Consider the following 16,982-nt stretch of genomic DNA (forward strand, 5'->3'; position numbering starts at 1 on the left):
CTATATAGTCATTAATATATATATATATATATATATTGGATAATTTGGGCATAGGGGGAGGGAGCTAGGGAAAGGAGGATATGTATTTTAAAAGTATCTACTAAAAAAACTAAAAAATAGTAGTTGAATAATTACAAGACTCTTTGTTAAGTATTTTTTTTTTTGCTGAATGACCCTTTGTTAAGTTATTATCACCTCATTGTGCGCCTAGACATTATTAATAACAAAGGGCTAAGTGAGAAATTAAGTAGTTCACGTCAATACTTATAGTGGTTTCAGTTATGGTAGTTTAAATTAATTAAAGTAAGTTATACGTTTGTTATTTTTTTTTTTTTATTTAGGGTATTTTCATCAAGAGTTTTGAAAATTTTAGCATTTAGCACCTAAAAAATCAATTTTATAACATTTAACACATCAATTTACAATATACCTAACATCAAACCTTCTATTTTTTTTAATCACTTCATTAAAATATTATTTATTTATCATTTTTTATTCTTTTTGAGATATTTTAGCACCTTGCTACTGTAGGCTGTTAGTAATAACATCCTACTGTAGCAAGGTGCTAAAATATTTAAAATTTAGTACAATTGATGTAGGGGTTTCTTTAGATTTTGTTGCTAAAAATAGCTTTAAGCATTTATACAATCTTGGATGAGAATGCTCTAATGGTTACAACTTACAACCAGAATTGTACAGTTGACCGGTTAGTTAGGCTTAGGTACGTGTGTAAACGCAAATCATTGTACGGAGAAACGTGTAATGAAAGATTGAATATGAGTGATGTTTCTCATTCATTTGTGCCTCTTTCTTCTTCTCGTTCTGTTTCTATTCCAGCTACTTTGTTTCCTTTTTCTCTGTATTCTGTAATACTCTTCATTTTTCTTCATTAATAAAGACAAGGTTGTACTTAGGATCAACATTTGTGGGGACTCAAACCAAACTTCAACGTCATGGAGAATGGAAACATTTTCAACAGCAAGCTACCATTATTTGTATCAAACATGACTAAAGAAGTTAAACATGTTGGTCTCACCGCATTTGTGGATTTCTTGCTTAGAAAGAAGAGTCAGTCGTGCAGAATGTCATCTTTGCATTAATTTCTCCAAACAACTTTCAATCACATCTAATGTGAAGTAATTTATGTTGAAGAAAAAGTCCTGCAAATGCTGCTGTGTTGAAAATAAGTTCTGCAGAAGCTGCTGTACTGCACGCAATTTTACTAACAGGCAAAAATGCTACAAGTCGTTTTATAGTTTGTTATATAAGCATGTGATGTACACGTAACTATGTAATTAGTTGGTTAGTGGAGTTGGTTATTTTCTGTTAATCAAGTTAGTTACGCACTCTGTTTTCTGTGATGTATCCTCTCTTTGGACCAATAATATTCAGTTAAGCATTTTCATCATTTGGTTCTAATTCCAAATCTCAATATGGTATCAGAGCCGAGTTAGCTCAGTGTTTTTTGTGCATTGATTTCCTGACTCAACTCGTTTCACCATTGTTCGTTGTTCTCCAAGTTCTCATTGTTGAATTCACCTTTTCTTCTTCAATCTTTCGTTTTCCTGGTCTTTGTTTCCATTTCAGAATCTTCATTAAAATCTTGCTTTAAGTTTCTTGAAGTTCTGCAATTATTTCCCTTCAAAACCTAATTCAAGCTTTTCTTGAATTTTAATGGCTTCCGTTTCTACAACTCCTGATTTTGCACCTCAAGTTCCCATACCTGCTTAGGAAAAACCTTCCAGTCCTTACTACCTCCATTCTGGAGAAAATCCTAGAACAATTCTTGTCAAAGAACCTCTCACTGAAGAGAATTACTCAACTTGGAGTAGGTCCATCTTGTATGCTCTTGATTCAAAGAACAAGACTGAGTTCATTGATGGTACTATTCGAGTTCCTGCAAATACCTCAGATACAATCTTTCCAGCTTGGAAATGGTGCAATAGGATGGTTCTTTCATGGCTTCTCAATTCCATGTCCAAAAATTTGCTTTCTAGTGTTATCTACTTGAACACTGCACATGAAGTTTGGACAGATTTGAAGAGTCGTCTCTCTCAAGGAAATGGACCTAGGGTTTTTGAGCTTTGAAGAATGGTAAGCAATCTTTCTCAAGATAATCTTTTTGTGAGTAGTTATTACACAAAATTCAAGATTGTGTGGGATGAATTGGCCAATTACAAGTCTATTCCTTCCTGTTCATGTGGAGTCTGTACTTGTGGTTCTACGGTTGCTTCTGCACAATATCAAAAAGAGGAATGCACTATGAACTTTCTCATGGGCCTCAATGAAGCTTTTGCTACAGTTAGAGGTCAAATTCTGTTAATGGAACCTTTGTCCTCACTGAACAAAGTGTTCTCTCTTGTTACACAAGAAGAGAGGCAAAGAAGGGTTGGCTCTAACCCAATGCCATTGAGACTGTTGTTGCTCTTTTCTCAAAAGGTCCTAATGGTTCTAACAAAGGCAATTATTCTGGTAAGCCTAATGCCAAGAAAGATAGGCCAATTTGTTCACACTGTGTTGTAACTGGGCATGTGGTGGATAAGTGCTATAAAATCCATGGTTATCCTCCTGGATATAAGTCCAAGGGAAAGAGTTATTCAGCAAACCAAGTTGCTTTCTCTCCCACTGGTTATGCAAATGGTATGGAAGAGTTAACCACAATAGCACTCACTTCATCTCAGTGTCAACAGCTGATGACAATGCTTCAATCTCATGCTTTGGGATCACACCAACCTAGTCTAGAGTCATCTCTTGGGACTCATCAAGCAGCTACTCTCATCACTCAACCTTCCAAACCATCTCAGCTTTCTGGTTCTTTCAACACAGCAGGTATTGTCTTTATGACTAAGGATAAAGATTTCGATAAAGTTGATTCTCTATGTTTGCATACTTCAATCACTTTAGAACATTCAATTTTTTCATCCAATCTTGTTGTTCCTTCTGATATTTTCCCACAAGATTGGATTATTGACAGTGCTTCAGACCACATGGTCCATTCAATTTCCTTACTCACAAAGATTACCTTAATTGTTCACATATCTATTAAAGTTCCTAATGGTGAATCTGTCTTACTTTTAGTTACTCACATTGGTCAAGTTCAACTCTCTACTAATTTAGTCCTTGATAATGTGTTATGCGTGCCTTCATTCTCTTTCAATCTCATTTCCATTGGCAAATTGACACACCATCTAAGGTGTTGTTGCATATTTATGTCCAATTTTTGTTTTATCCAGGACTTAGTGCAATGGAAGACGATTGAATTGAGTAGAAAACATGGGGGTTTGCACATTCTACAGCAATCCAATCCTGATAAGCTTTCTGTACCATTTCAACTCTCCACTTTCTTGCCTGCTAACCTATCTCATCTTGGTGTCTACTCTTGACGCAAGACAACCAGAACAAAACTGAAACAACAATAAAATAAATGGATATGACCTAGGAGTCAGCACCTAGGCCTTGCTTGGAGTCAGTACCAAACGGAGAAACCACTAGGAGTCAGCACCAGACCAAAAAAGAGACCAAACAACCATTTTTTCATTCATGAAAATATCAACTATCTCCTCAAAAAGTACAATAGGTTGCTTATAAAGAATTGTTAAACCCTAGTTCTAATTGGCAAGGAAACCCTAATTGCCTTATTACAAAAATAACCTTGCTTCCAATTTAAAATATTAATAGCCTAACTAGGACCTAAAACATAAAAAATACAATTGACTTGCAAACATAAATAATACTAAATAAAAATCTTCTTGTGTCTCCTGCATCAACTCTCCTCGAGCTTCTTCAGCTAGTTGTTTGTCTTTTCCATCTTGTAATAATGTTGGTATTACTAATAAGTCTGTTCTTTGGCATAATAGATTAGGTCATCCCTCTCTATTGAGAATGCATAGTGTTACTGCTATTGCTTTTGATGTGACCTTCTCTACTTTTGATTTTCTTATATGTACTATTTGCCCTCTTGCAAAGCAAAAAAGACTTCCTTTTCCTAATGAGAATAATGTTTGTTTCTCAATGTTTGATCTTATTCATTGTGATATCTGGGGTCTCTTTTTTGTACCATCTTTGAATGGTTTCAAGTACTTTCTTACAATTGTTGATGATTGCAGTAGGTGTATTTGGGTTTATTTGATAAAACTCAAATCTAATACACAAAGCATTTTACATTCTTTCTTTACCTTTGTTGAAACTCAATTTCAAGCAAAGATTAAATCCCTAAGATCAGATAATGGTCTTGAATTCTCTATGTCTCAATTTTTCACTGACAAAAGTGTCCTCCATCAACTGAGTTACGTTGATACTCCTCAACAAAACTCTGTGGTTGAGAGAAAGCATTGGCACCTACTCAGTGTTGCTAGAGCACTTCGTTTTCAAGCCAATCTTCCTTTAAAATTCAAGGGTGATTGTGTTCTCACTGCAGTTTACTTGATTAATAGATTGTCTAGTCCCCTTCTGCATAACAAGTCTCCTTATGAAGTCTTACTTGATTCCATCCCTTCTTACTCTCGCCTCAGGGTTCTAGGTTGTCTATGTTATGCTTCTACATTGTCTAGACATAGGTCTAAGTTTGATCCTAGAGCTAAACCCTGCATATTTCTTGGTCATCCATATGGTGTTAAAGGTTACAAACTTTTTGACTTAGAGTCCAACACTATTTTTTCTTTTCATTTTCTGGTTCTCTCTTTCCATCTCCTCCTCCTTTTGTTTTTAATACTAATTTAGATTCACCTACTTCCTCTATTCTTTCTTGTTCAACTACTGATGTTATTCTAGACACAAACCCCACTATGGATGCTTTTCTAGACACAAACCCCCCCTTCCATGACCACATCCTCTCCATCCAACAATGATCTCCCAATTACACGTTCCAAATCTAGTGACATTGTCCCATCTATTCTTGCTACTCACTCTCAGGTTCAACCCACTAGGCACCATAAAGCTCCTGCCTATCTAAAAGACTTTCATTGTAAGCTTGCTATTGCTGCTAATTCCCCTTTGCCTATTCAGCATTTTCCCATTGAATCAACTTTATCCTATGATCAGTTATCCTCTCCTCACATAGCTCTTACTATTGCTTTGCCTTTGCTACTGAACCTTCTTCATATTCTGAGGCTTATAAAGATCCAAGATGGCATGATGCTATGGATGCTGAAATCCAAGCCCTTGAAGCCAATCACACTTGGGTGCTCACTGATTTACTTGTTGGCAACGTTCCAATTAGGTGTAAATGAGTGTACAAAATAAAGCATAGGACTAATGGTAGTATTGAAAGGTTTAAGGCTAGGTTGGTGGCCAAGGGTTATACATAGCAGGAAGGACTTAACTATTATGAAACATTCAATCCTATGGTTAAGTTTGTTACTGTCAGAACCTTATTGGCTGTTGCTGCTGCCTTTAATTGGCATTTGGTGCAGCTAGATGTCAATAATACTTTTCTTCATGGTGACTTGGATGACGAGGTATATATGCTACCTCCATCTAGTTTTGGTAGCAAGGCGAAGAAGGTTTACAAACTCACCAAGTCCTTATATGGCCTTAAGCAAGCCAGCAAGCAGTGGTTCTCTAAACTGTCCACTACCATTGTCAATCATGGTTTTAGCCAGTCAAAGTCAGATTACTCTATGTTAACCAGGGTCCAAGATGGAGTGATTCTTATACTCTTGATTTATGTGAATGATATCTTCATGGCTAGCAATAATCTAAAGGTTGTTTCAGAATTCAAAACTTTCCTTCATGATCAGTTCAAGTTAAAAGATCTTGGACCTTTAAAGTATTTTCTGGGATTGGAAGTGGCAAGGTAGTTTGGGTGAAAGGAAGTATGTTCTAGAACTTCTTGCAGAAGGTGGTCAATTGGTAGCAAAACTAGCTAAGTCTCCCATGGAACAACATGCCAAACTCTCAAATTATCATGGAGAGTTACTACTAGACCCTTCTCAATATAGAAGGTTGATTGGCAAGCTATTGTACTTAACTTTAACAAGGCCTAACATAGCCTTCAGTGTGCATTAGCTCAGAAAACCAATTTCTTTTGCAACCAAGACAACATACTTGCAGGCAGCTCATAGAGTGTTGAAGTACTTAAAGAGATCACTAGGTCAAGGGCTGTTGTTCTCCACAAGTTTTGATTTGCACCTAAAAGGTTACTGTGACTCAGATTGGGCAAGCTGCCTAGATACCAGAAGGTCAATTACAAGATACTGCGTCTTCTTGGGTGAATCTCTCATTTCTTGGAAGTCTAAGAAACAACATACAATCTCTAGGTCCTCTGCAAAGTTTGAGTACAGATCCATGGCAGCTCTAGTTAGTGAGTTTGTGCCCATTTGGTTTGGACGTTTTACTGCGTTTAGCGTTTGCGTTTTGGGCATGGGACCCACGCTACAGTAAACGTGTCCTTCTTCTTTCTTTTTTTTCTTTTTTTTTTTTTTTTGTTTTCACGCGTTTCAGAGTGATGCGGCTACTGTTCATGCACTGTTGCATGAACAGTAACCGCAAATGTTGACTTTCCACTGTGAACAGTGATCTGTGCACTGTTCACGGACCCACAAATTCCACTTTTTAGCAACTTTTTCATTAAAAATGGGTCCCACGGCACTATTCACACATTTAAAAAATGTTTTGCTACAGTGTTTTCAGTTTCAGTTTTCAGTTTCAGTAAAAATAAGCTCAATCCAAACAGACCCTTTGTGTGGTTAATTGGTTTGTTGAAAGACTTTACCATCAATCATGATCAACTTGCACTTCTTTATTGTAATAGCCAAGCTGCAATTTATATAGCAGCTAACCCTGTGTATCATGAAAGGACAAAACATATCGGGTTGGACTGCCATTTTGTGAAGGAGAAGATTCAAGACAATACTGTGAAGACTTTCCATGTCTCAACCAAACATCGGCTTGCAGCCATTCTAACAAAGCCTCTTGGACACCAGCAATTCAATAACCTTCTTTCCAAGATGGGCATAAATAATATTTATGCTCCACCTTGAGAGGGAGTGTTGAAGAAGTCCTGCAGATGCTGCTGTGTTGAAGATAAGTTCTGAGAAGCTGTTATACTACACACAGTTTTACTAATAGGCAGAAATGCTACAAGTCGTTTTTTAGTTTGTTAAATAAGCATGTGATGTACATGTGACCATACAATTAGTTGGTTAGTTGAGTTAGTTACGCACTCTGTTTTCTGTGATGTATAGAAACCCTCTCTTTAGATTAATAATATTCAGTTTAAGCATTTTCATCATTTGGTTCTAATTCCAAATCTCAATAATTTATTCCCTCCCTCAATGTGAATCAGACCATTGAGTCATCCAATTGTTCCATGGACTTTACCAAACCGAGATGACATACATCAAATTAATCACAAATTAATCAGAAAAATGTAGGCTTTAGGACCCATTTTTAGAATAGGAAGGGGGGAGCAATTTGCGAGTATAAAAACCAACAAACGTGAGAAAGAGGTACACATTTGAAAACCCAAATAATTAAACTATCATTCCAAAAATCCTATGACTTTATCTTTGGAGTGACACTAGTGAACCCTGCTGAAACAAACTGATATAAACAAGAATTACTGCAGGAAATAATTGGGAGTGCTACGTTTTTTTTATTTTTTTATTTTTTTTTACTATTAAAATTTAAAGACAAATTAAAAGAGAATTTTACCCAAGATGCAAGAATTAAACATATATTTTTGCTTAAAATATATTTATTTTAGAGAAAAAAACAATGTTCGATATTAATATGTTTTAAGTTAAATTTCCATTAGTCACATAGGGATCACTGTATCTTCAGCCCATGTCCAGTAGAGTACAAAACATAAGATTAGGATAATAATTAACCAATCCTCCACTAAGGCCACTAAACGGGGCCTAAGTGGACTTCATATCACTTTCAGCAAGAAGATCTTTGCCTGTAATTATCTATGTCAGGCTTGGAAAATTTACAAGGTTAAAGGTCATTTCCTTGTATTCAAAGTTAAAACACTGGTTATAAGAAAATCAAGCAAAGCCAGATTATCAGGAAACATTGGTTTGTACTTCGTAAAAAGTAAGAAAAAAATGGCATTGAAAAATATAGTCCTGGTGATTAAAGAATTTATATACAACAGAATAAATTACACTGAAAAATCTAAATTGCAGCAAGGCAGCAAAGGAATCAGAAAAAGAGAATTCTTGAACCTTTACAGTGAATTTGGTGACTTCTAAGCATACTGCCATTTCTTCAATAAATCATGTACAGATCAACCAACCCTTCATAAGGAAAAGAGTGCTGATTTGTGGATCAAGTGAATATGAACATATTGCATAAACTTTCATTTACATAAAATTTCTATTGTGTCAATCTTTCACTTAATAATAACAACCATAGATCTAACTCTAACCCTTTTTCTACATGCTCCTTTGTACTTCTCAAGAACACAATGCCTCAGCTGTTTTGAGCTGTTGTCTAGCCTGATGCTGCGACCAGTAGGCATGGGCAGCTAGGACCCTGTCCAAAAGCTCTTGAGGAACAGGCTCTCCCCTCCTTTGATGAGGGGAGATTCTTGCTGTGTGCACCAATGTCTTCCATTTATCCTGCACAATCCCCATAACCCATACATTACATATGGACAATCTAAACCAACCATTATCATTTTACTTCAAGCGGCCAGAGTGATGCAATTGAAACCTCAACTACTAAACTCAACAAAGCATTGACTCCAACTACAGAGCATTTGAGAAGAATTAAATAAAACATGGCAAAAACACTAACACCAAAAGTGGAGTTATTTTTTTCTCCCATCTAGTCAAGAAATTGCATAAATAAAAACAATAACCAAAGAAAAAAGAAACAAGCACAAAGAAGTCCAGGGGGGTATCAAATGAACCATTCAGCTACAAGTTAAATATTAAATGAATCACTAACCTTTAAATCAACATAAGTTCGATGCTTTGCACTGTCAAAAGCACGCAATTTAACATCACGCCACCTAAAACCCAAGAAAAAAGCTTATCATCCAGACACAATCTAAGCAATAAAAGTAATCATAAAAAGAAAATAAACCTTCCAGTTCCAAGTTTCTCAACCGCCTGAACCAATGCTTCTACTTCTGAAACAGAGAATGGTCTCCTGATTCGGCGCCGTACAAACTCAGGATGTGATTTCTGATCAAATGGAACCACAGCCAATGGCTCCATGCTGGTAGCTGGAACTGCAACCAATGCCTGGGTCTCTGGTATGGCATTGCCAGTTGAACTATCAGCAAGAGAGGGAACAATATTGAGGTCTCTTTCAACTGAACCACCTGAATTCAACAATTGGCAATCTAGGGATGCATACGATGCTCCTGGTTGTAACGTCAAAGGTGCCAAATGCCTGATAATAGAACATAATAAACTCATTAGTAACACAATTAAATGCCTGATAATATAGAACATAGTAACACAATTAGAAGGTGACAAATCATAAATTCCCAGGCTTGTGAAATGTAAAGAATGAGTGCAAAGAAAAAAAGAGCAACTAAAAGATGATACTAACCATAAACTTGACATACGATATTGTTACCTAGATAAACTGCGAGGTTTGCCCCCAGATACCATAGAAGGGTGTTCAGTGCATGCAGGTGGAGTAATTTGTGTATGTCCGGGCTCCAATATAAAACCCAAACTATGACGCTTCTGAACTTGAGAAATCCCAGTCTGAAGCAGACTTTTGTTGTCATCTCTGATCTCCTTTCCCTGAAGCACGATACCAACATGCAATCCATCTCCAAGCACAGCAGTCACTGCCTCCATAACTGCCCTCTGCAGAAATTTAAATATCAGACACCACTGATACAATCAGATACGCACATGATGCTTGCACAGAAAAACTTTTTGCCCCCTTCCTAAGTGTTACAAAAAATGCACTTTGCAATAAGTTAGTGCTAAATTTTATACCAAAAAAACCAAAGTACCATTCAACAATAAGAAGTTCATTATTTTCCCAGATGACACAAGTATTATATGATCTTAAACCTGTTATGTGACATTGTTAATATATTTGTACCCTGATGAAATGAATGAAACATCCACAGCCAGCTTATTTCTCTTAATCGGGCATCAGAAGGAAAAGGCACCACGACAACTCCAAAGGTACTAATCCTCCAGTGCTGAGAATAAATTGTACAATAACTAATATCCTGGACCTAATTTTCCCCAACAAAGAAGACATAGAATGAGACAGAGAAGTTGTAACATAATATGAGAGAAAGAGAGAGAGTGCATAAAACCTGTATATTATAATTAGTCCTTGATTTGTGCAATTTTACAGTTATTAACTATCTAGAAAAAAAATCATAGACACTGCTGAATCTATAAACCATGCATCAACCTAAGCAATCCATCTAACTAACAACACTTCAAAGAAATTACAATCATGAGTGACAGAGACACTTGTGTATGTGCAACCATTTGTGGCTTTGAAACAAAAATTTTATTCAACTATATTCTTTGTAATTTCTAAAAGCCATACGTGTCTTTCTTATTTTACTGGAACTAAATTTATACACGCTGTTTTGACATAAAATCTCAATAGAAAAAATTTTAAAGGAAAATGATTTTCTTTCTGTTGTTTGGTTCAGGCATTGAAAAAAAAGATTAGAGTACTTTGTTGCATCAATAATCTCTCCAATAAATCCCACAAAAGCCTAAAAATTAATCGTCCAATGGCACTAATGAGTATGGTGGCAGTGTAGGGGTAGGGAGGAAATGAGGGATGGAGGGGGTGGTGGTGGTCTCAACACAGAGAAGTGGAGAACAGGAGTGTAGGAGGTGGTCACGGTAACGAAGGAGAATAAGGAGAGATGGTGGTGGCAGGGCTACTATGAGGCTTCATATGAGCATGTCTATGTGTGCATACATATATAAAATATGTCAAACTTAGGTACAGTTCCTTATGTATTGTACATTAGGTTCTCCAATTAAATCTAAACACGTGATTGCATTGAGCAATGAAACACAAACAATATTATCTTTTCCAGGGACAGTTAAATTCAATATATCAATTTATTTAAATTTAATTGAGGAACCTAATGTACTACACCTAAAGGATCATACCTAGGATTTTTCTTTATAAGATAGAACTATACCTAAATTTTACCCTATAAAACATACTTATATAATCTTAAGATTAGATTTCTAAGTTCAAAAGATATCAAAAAATTATTTTCAATTTATTAATAATGTATATATAATCCATTTCGTAGTAGAATTTATATAGGATTTATAAGAATACAAGGTTGGTGAATATAACTTTTACAAATTAATAGATAAAAATTAATCTATCTAATAATATAAACTTAACTACAATTTAGTTATTAATAATTACAATAAATTTGTGAAGGTGTAAAAAATTCTAGTCATAGTGTTTACTTTATATGAGAAAATAATAAGTTAATCAAGTTTAATGATTAACCTGCGCTCAAAAGAAAATTAAATAAACCAACACTAACTTTTAATACTCAACACGATTATAACCCCCAAAAAGATGGAAGCGGGGGAGGGAGTTGATGGTGGTAGTGCAGTGGAATGGAGGAGAGGTGGTAATGGCAACATGGAAGAGTAGGGGACAAGAGGTGGTAAAAGGCAATGCAGGAAGGTGGGGAGGGAGGGAGATGGCTATAGCAGGCATAGAGAATTGAGGCGAGCTAGGGAAGGGGTATAAGTTTTTCTGAAAAATGGTTTGCACTTCACCAAAGCATAAGCTGTTTCCACCTTCTTTAAGCATAATTTTCTGTTGATTGTGAAAAAAAATTTCTATTGATTTACAATTTTCAATTGCACCAAATACAAGAAAATAAAGAAAACATTTCACAAAAGTATTTTATACCAAAATACTCTTGGAGTTCAGCTGAGATGGTACTCCACATGATAAACTACCTAATAAAAAAAATATGACAAAACCTCCAAAATTCATGTCAAAAAGTTAAATTTTTTGCTTTTATTAATATGGAGTACAACGTGGCTGTACTTTGGAGTACCTAATAATTCTTCAAAAAATAGTATGACATATTCCAAACAGAAGGAAATGCATACCTTGAGAGAACCAACAGTTGCAGTTGCAGGAATCTCTATAAAGAGCTCTGGAACCTTGAATGATTTTATGCTAAGCTTCACTGAATAACAAAGAAAAATGCATAAGAACCTATCAAAGTGAAACCAGATCCTAAAGCTCAGTACATTACAGGATTTCCTACCATCACAACCCTTGGACTCATGAGGTACTTGTTGACTTGCTACTGAGGATGATGCTCCAAATGCTGCAATTAAGAGTTAGGAATATTCAGCCAAAACTGAATATATTCCTAAAGCCTAAACCTTGAACACAAACAGAAAATATAACAAAAAAGGAAAGCAAGCATCCATGTGTTGTGAACCTGCAGAGCAGCTGTCACCATTTATTCTCTTGTTAGGAAAATTAATTACACCTTCATGGTGTAATCCTCCATCAGATGCAGATATTGGACTTTGACTGAAGAACTTCCTCTTTTTGAAAGGATAGATATTCTGTGGTCTTTCATCTATATGAAAATTTCTCCCAGTGCAGTAAATTGGCTTCTTTTTTCCATCTGAAACATCAACCCAAGTTGAAACTACGAGTAATTATAGATCATAAATTACAAAAAGGATGATTGGTAATACTAAAAGGACTTGCACAAACAATAGTGTGTTATTCCTCATAATCCTCAACCAAAAACATCAACAAGAACCTATTATGAATTGAATATATATGAAGTTCAATGGACTGTATTATTTTACGTAATTTAATTTCAGTGACAGTGAGTGACCCACTAGTAACTAAAACATAAAGCATATTTCCAGTTCCAAAAAACCCCTACCCTTCAATTTTTGAGATTTCCTCCAGTGCCTGGAAGGAAAGAGTTTCTTCATTCTTCTCTGTTGAATATCTGGTGGTGACCTATAGGCTTTCGTTATGGTGCTGGTTTGAGTGCACCCAACAGAATTTTCGTCATCATCTCTACTAACTACTTTCATATTATCACAATGCCTGGGAAAAGGAACAAAATTTACACAGTCCCTTGACAATGTCACCTTTACATCACTTTCTGAATCGACCAGGGCAAGAGGCTCCCTGTCCAGTTTCATTGGATCCTCTGAACTGCCTGCAACAGTTAGACTGTGGTCTCTCCCACTTCTACTTCTATATGGTCCATCTTCTAATTTACTCTCAAGAATACCTCCTAGTTTGCCTTCATTAAAGTCCCCAAAGTAAGGGGGTCCACCCACTATTCTGCTTGAGGAATATCCACAATTATTTTTCCTACTGATTGTAGCCAACTTCTCAGCAGAACATGTCACCTCTGAATGATCATAAGTATTTGATGCAGAACCAACCTTATGACTAATATTGTCATGGGCCTGGCAAAATTCATTTAATTTATAGCTTTTATGGTGCCCTTGGAAACCTGGCACACAGGCAAAGGATTTCTCATCAAAATTTTCCCCTTCACAAGGATCTTTCTTGATTGATCGTCCTTCATCTTCTCTCTCTCCTTTAGAGTTAGCGTGGAAAATGTGATTCTGATCCTTAACTCCAGCAGTATTGCTTTGAACAGAACTTTCACTCTCCTGCAATATATTGCCAGCTACACTAGCTAAAATTTCAAATGCATGTATTTGATTGCCATCACACTTCTTCCTGATTGGTCCCCTCCCCTAGAACCAGGAATTAAAAAAAATTTATAGAATCAGGACACTGACCATTTCCATACAAAAAAAGGTCAATAAGCAACCTTGGAATGGAAGCATTTGTTTACCCTAACTGATCTTGAAGCTCGAGGAACAACAGGAACCTGGTAGCCATCAAAACCGTACTCTATCCTCCTTTGCAAGACCATATTTTAGACATTCATTACAAAAAGAAAAAATCATTAGATGAAAATAACCAGCTTCCTTGAGTTTGCAGACACCAGAACACCTGCCAAACCAAAATTAGTAATCATCAGGGGCTTTTAGACAACATAAATACCAAGCATACCAACATTAAGATGAAAACAATTACATAGATTCTTCAACCGTATTAAATAGGTAACAATATTTAGTACATATAACAATTTCTATATAAAAAATGTCATAATTCCAAAATGGCAAAGAGCATTACAGCCTGTGAATGCATTCTCTACTTCAGCAAGGGCATGAGAGTCAACAAAAACGAATAGATATTGGGGGAAAAAAAAGTCCACCCATTTAATAAAAGACACTTGATCACTTGAAACTTAATAATTTAGAAATAAAAACAGAGCCAATCTATGGACTCTGATTCCATGAAGAAAAGGAAACGACAGAAATGCAATAATTTAATAAAATTACATTAAAATTTACAAATGATCTTAGAAAATAAACATGATCCTATTATAATATTACTGGTATTGGAGTCTGTCTACCAGTTCCAATTTTTGTTTAAGTTCCTTGTTTATTAATAAAACCTTTTAAATTTGACTTTACCAAATCACCAGACAAATATAACAATACAATTTTTTTTTTTTTTTTTTAAGATTTCACGGAAAATTTTGCAGCCAAATGCTGCTTTATTCATGAATAAAAATAAAATAAAATATGCTCAACAAAAAATTAAAAAATAAATAAATAATAAAAAAAGAGTACCATTAATACACTTTCATATTATCCAATCTATGGATGATAATCCAAGTAGGACTTGAAAGTTGAAACTTGAAACAAACCAGGAAAAAAAAAAAAAAAAGTTCATTATTCAAGGAAGAACTAAACAAAAATCTAATCTTGCACTTAAAAATCAAACACATTTGAAGCAAAATGTAGTAACTGTCTGTTTGAAGCAGACAAAAAAAAGATAAAAAAAAAACTTACATTTACATGGGTATTTGAGGAACCTCCATTTCACCCCATCCTTGACGACAATTTATGCACACTTGAGCCTAATACATACAACCTTCAGTCACTGCAAATCCAAACAGAAATGACAATAAAAATCTTATCTTTTTAAAAAGAACGCCAAAAAAAAAAAAAAAAAAAATCTACCACTTTAAACCGTGACAGAGCCTGCAGCGCACGAAAAGGGGGGAAATTTTATAAAAACACAAAGACGCCAAAAGACATTACCACTTACCAGTGATAGAATAGTCTATGATTTTTCTTTTTTGTCCAAGTGGGTTTTGGGATCCTTAAACCCTCATGGATAACAAGTCCTGCCAAAACCAATTATTTTAATACCATTTAAGGTTATACACTTATTATACTTAAAGATCACACTTTTCTTTGTATATCAGTGAGAGAGAGAGAGAGAGAGTGAGGCTTTTACAACATGAGTCCATTAAAAAAATGCAACAAAAGAAAAAGGGTTCCAAAAATTTTATGAAAAACAAAACTACAAGAAACCAAATAAGATATGACTAATGAGTCTCCCTCAAAAAAAAAAAAAAGAGTCTCCCTCAAAAAAATAATAATAATTTAAAAAAAAAATGAAAGAAACTGAAACCGGTGAAATTTTAGGACAAAAAATGGAAAGAACAACAGTCAAATTCATCAAAGTTATTATCATTAGAAGTAAAAATCTTTGTCTGTTAAATTATCATATTATTATTTTTATCTGTCTGAAAACAGAGTTTGGTAAAAAGGGATATAATATAATTCTCACCTATGAAACTGGGTTGTGTCTGATCACCAAAAACCCCCTGAAAAACCACCTCAAACTTTTTTTTGTGTTTCATATAATAAAATCTTAAACCCCCACAGACAAAAAGTACACGTACAACCCCAAGCTTTATAGACTTTGACCTTTCCCAAGTAACTGTACCTGGGTTAACCGGTAACTTGGTGTAAAGTTTACTGGCTACAGCAGGTTGACAAAAACCACTTGGACCAGTTCCTCCGTTTTGGATGATCCACTCCTCTCCGTATGAGTTCTATGCTCACCACGTGGGAGGCTCTCCATTCATTTGCCTTCATCTTATCTCCTTCACATAAAATAAAATTCACTCACTTTCAACTTTCAAATTTAAATCTTTTTCGCACTTCTCAAAAAATAAATAACTTTTTCGCAATTTTTTGCTCCAAACCAAAGACAAATAATTATTCCTTTTTTTCTTTTCTAAATTTTATTGGTATTTGTATATGAAAAATCTCACTCTAATAAAAATGTAAAATGAATTTTAAATATATATATATCAATTTTTTTTTTTAAGTACTGAATTTTCCTCTTGACTCAATGGAGGGAGGGGACCATGGCCAGTTGATATTTCATTCCCTTCATATTGTTCTTAAGACAAAAAAAAAAATATTAAAAATATTTGTTAATTTGTTTTGTGTGGTTTTCCTCTCAACGATATCTCTATTTAGACTATCTTGTGTGTTTAATAATGTGTAATTTTTTTTTTATCAATATTGTATTAAAAAAAATATGGGATAATTACAGTAAACTCACCTGATGTAAGGCCCGTTTGCGCTTTGCCTACCCGTGGTTTAACACTTTACACTTTGCCCACCTGAACTTCAATCTGTTACTCATCTGTTACCCACCTCACTCCTCGCCGTTAGAAAAACACATTTTTAGAGAAAAACAAACATAACAAAAATAAAAAAGCTAGGGTTTTGATTCCTTAAGAACTTCTATAAGAACAAAGTACATGGAGCAAGGATGGCTTGGATGTCGATATAAAGTCACGAGCGTCCAATAAGAAAGGCCAGGCACGGGATTGAATGGAAGAGGGGCTCTGGAAGTTCTTGCAGCACTCCAAAACCTCTTGGGGTAGACCCAACTCGACGAAGGACTTCAAAGGAGCATTCTTACCCAATTTCACATTATGCCAGCTCACCACAACCAGACCATCTTTCACAGTTTCATCCTCTTCTTTTCCTTGGTGGGTTTTGCTTTCCTTGTCATCCTCTTTCAGTTTCTTATTCTTACTCTTCTTCTCTTTGGCCTCGATTTCTTCATGCTTTCGCTTGAGATTATTAGCTTCAAGTTCTTCGGCTTTG

The 16,982-nt window shown here is 35.3% G+C and overlaps 1 protein-coding gene and 1 long non-coding RNA gene across 5 annotated transcripts; one reads left to right on the forward strand and one right to left on the reverse strand.

Moving 5' to 3' along the window:
- Positions 1–852: 852 nt before the first annotated feature.
- Positions 853–7,231, forward strand: LOC126691589 (uncharacterized). The gene is made up of 2 exons (XR_007644805.1): positions 853–2,829; positions 6,797–7,231. It is a non-coding gene; the product is annotated as an uncharacterized LOC126691589 (long non-coding RNA).
- A 938-nt stretch (positions 7,232–8,169) lies between these two features.
- Positions 8,170–15,795, reverse strand: LOC126691590 (telomere repeat-binding protein 5-like). Of its 4 annotated transcripts, XM_050386620.1 has the most exons (12): positions 15,643–15,736; positions 15,115–15,193; positions 14,856–14,946; positions 13,787–13,947; positions 12,848–13,685; positions 12,386–12,577; positions 12,206–12,268; positions 12,045–12,124; positions 9,535–9,773; positions 9,034–9,345; positions 8,896–8,959; positions 8,170–8,564 (listed from the first exon to the last, which is right to left on the reverse strand). In XM_050386620.1, the coding sequence occupies exons 4-12, from the start codon at positions 13,865–13,867 to the stop codon at positions 8,400–8,402; spliced, it is 2,034 nt and encodes a 677-aa protein (XP_050242577.1). In that variant the 5' UTR covers positions 13,868–13,947; positions 14,856–14,946; positions 15,115–15,193; positions 15,643–15,736; the 3' UTR covers positions 8,170–8,399. The 4 variants fall into 4 exon arrangements, with proteins under 4 accessions (XP_050242577.1, XP_050242579.1, XP_050242576.1 ...); XM_050386622.1 differs by lacking the exon at positions 15,115–15,193 and having other exon boundaries at positions 12,437–12,577; positions 15,643–15,795; XM_050386619.1 differs by lacking the exon at positions 15,115–15,193 and having other exon boundaries at positions 15,643–15,795.
- Between the last annotated feature and the right edge of the window lie 1,187 nt (positions 15,796–16,982).

The sequence above is a fragment of the Quercus robur genome, chromosome 7 (assembly GCF_932294415.1).
Source record: "Quercus robur chromosome 7, dhQueRobu3.1, whole genome shotgun sequence".
NCBI lineage: Eukaryota > Viridiplantae > Streptophyta > Magnoliopsida > Fagales > Fagaceae > Quercus > Quercus robur.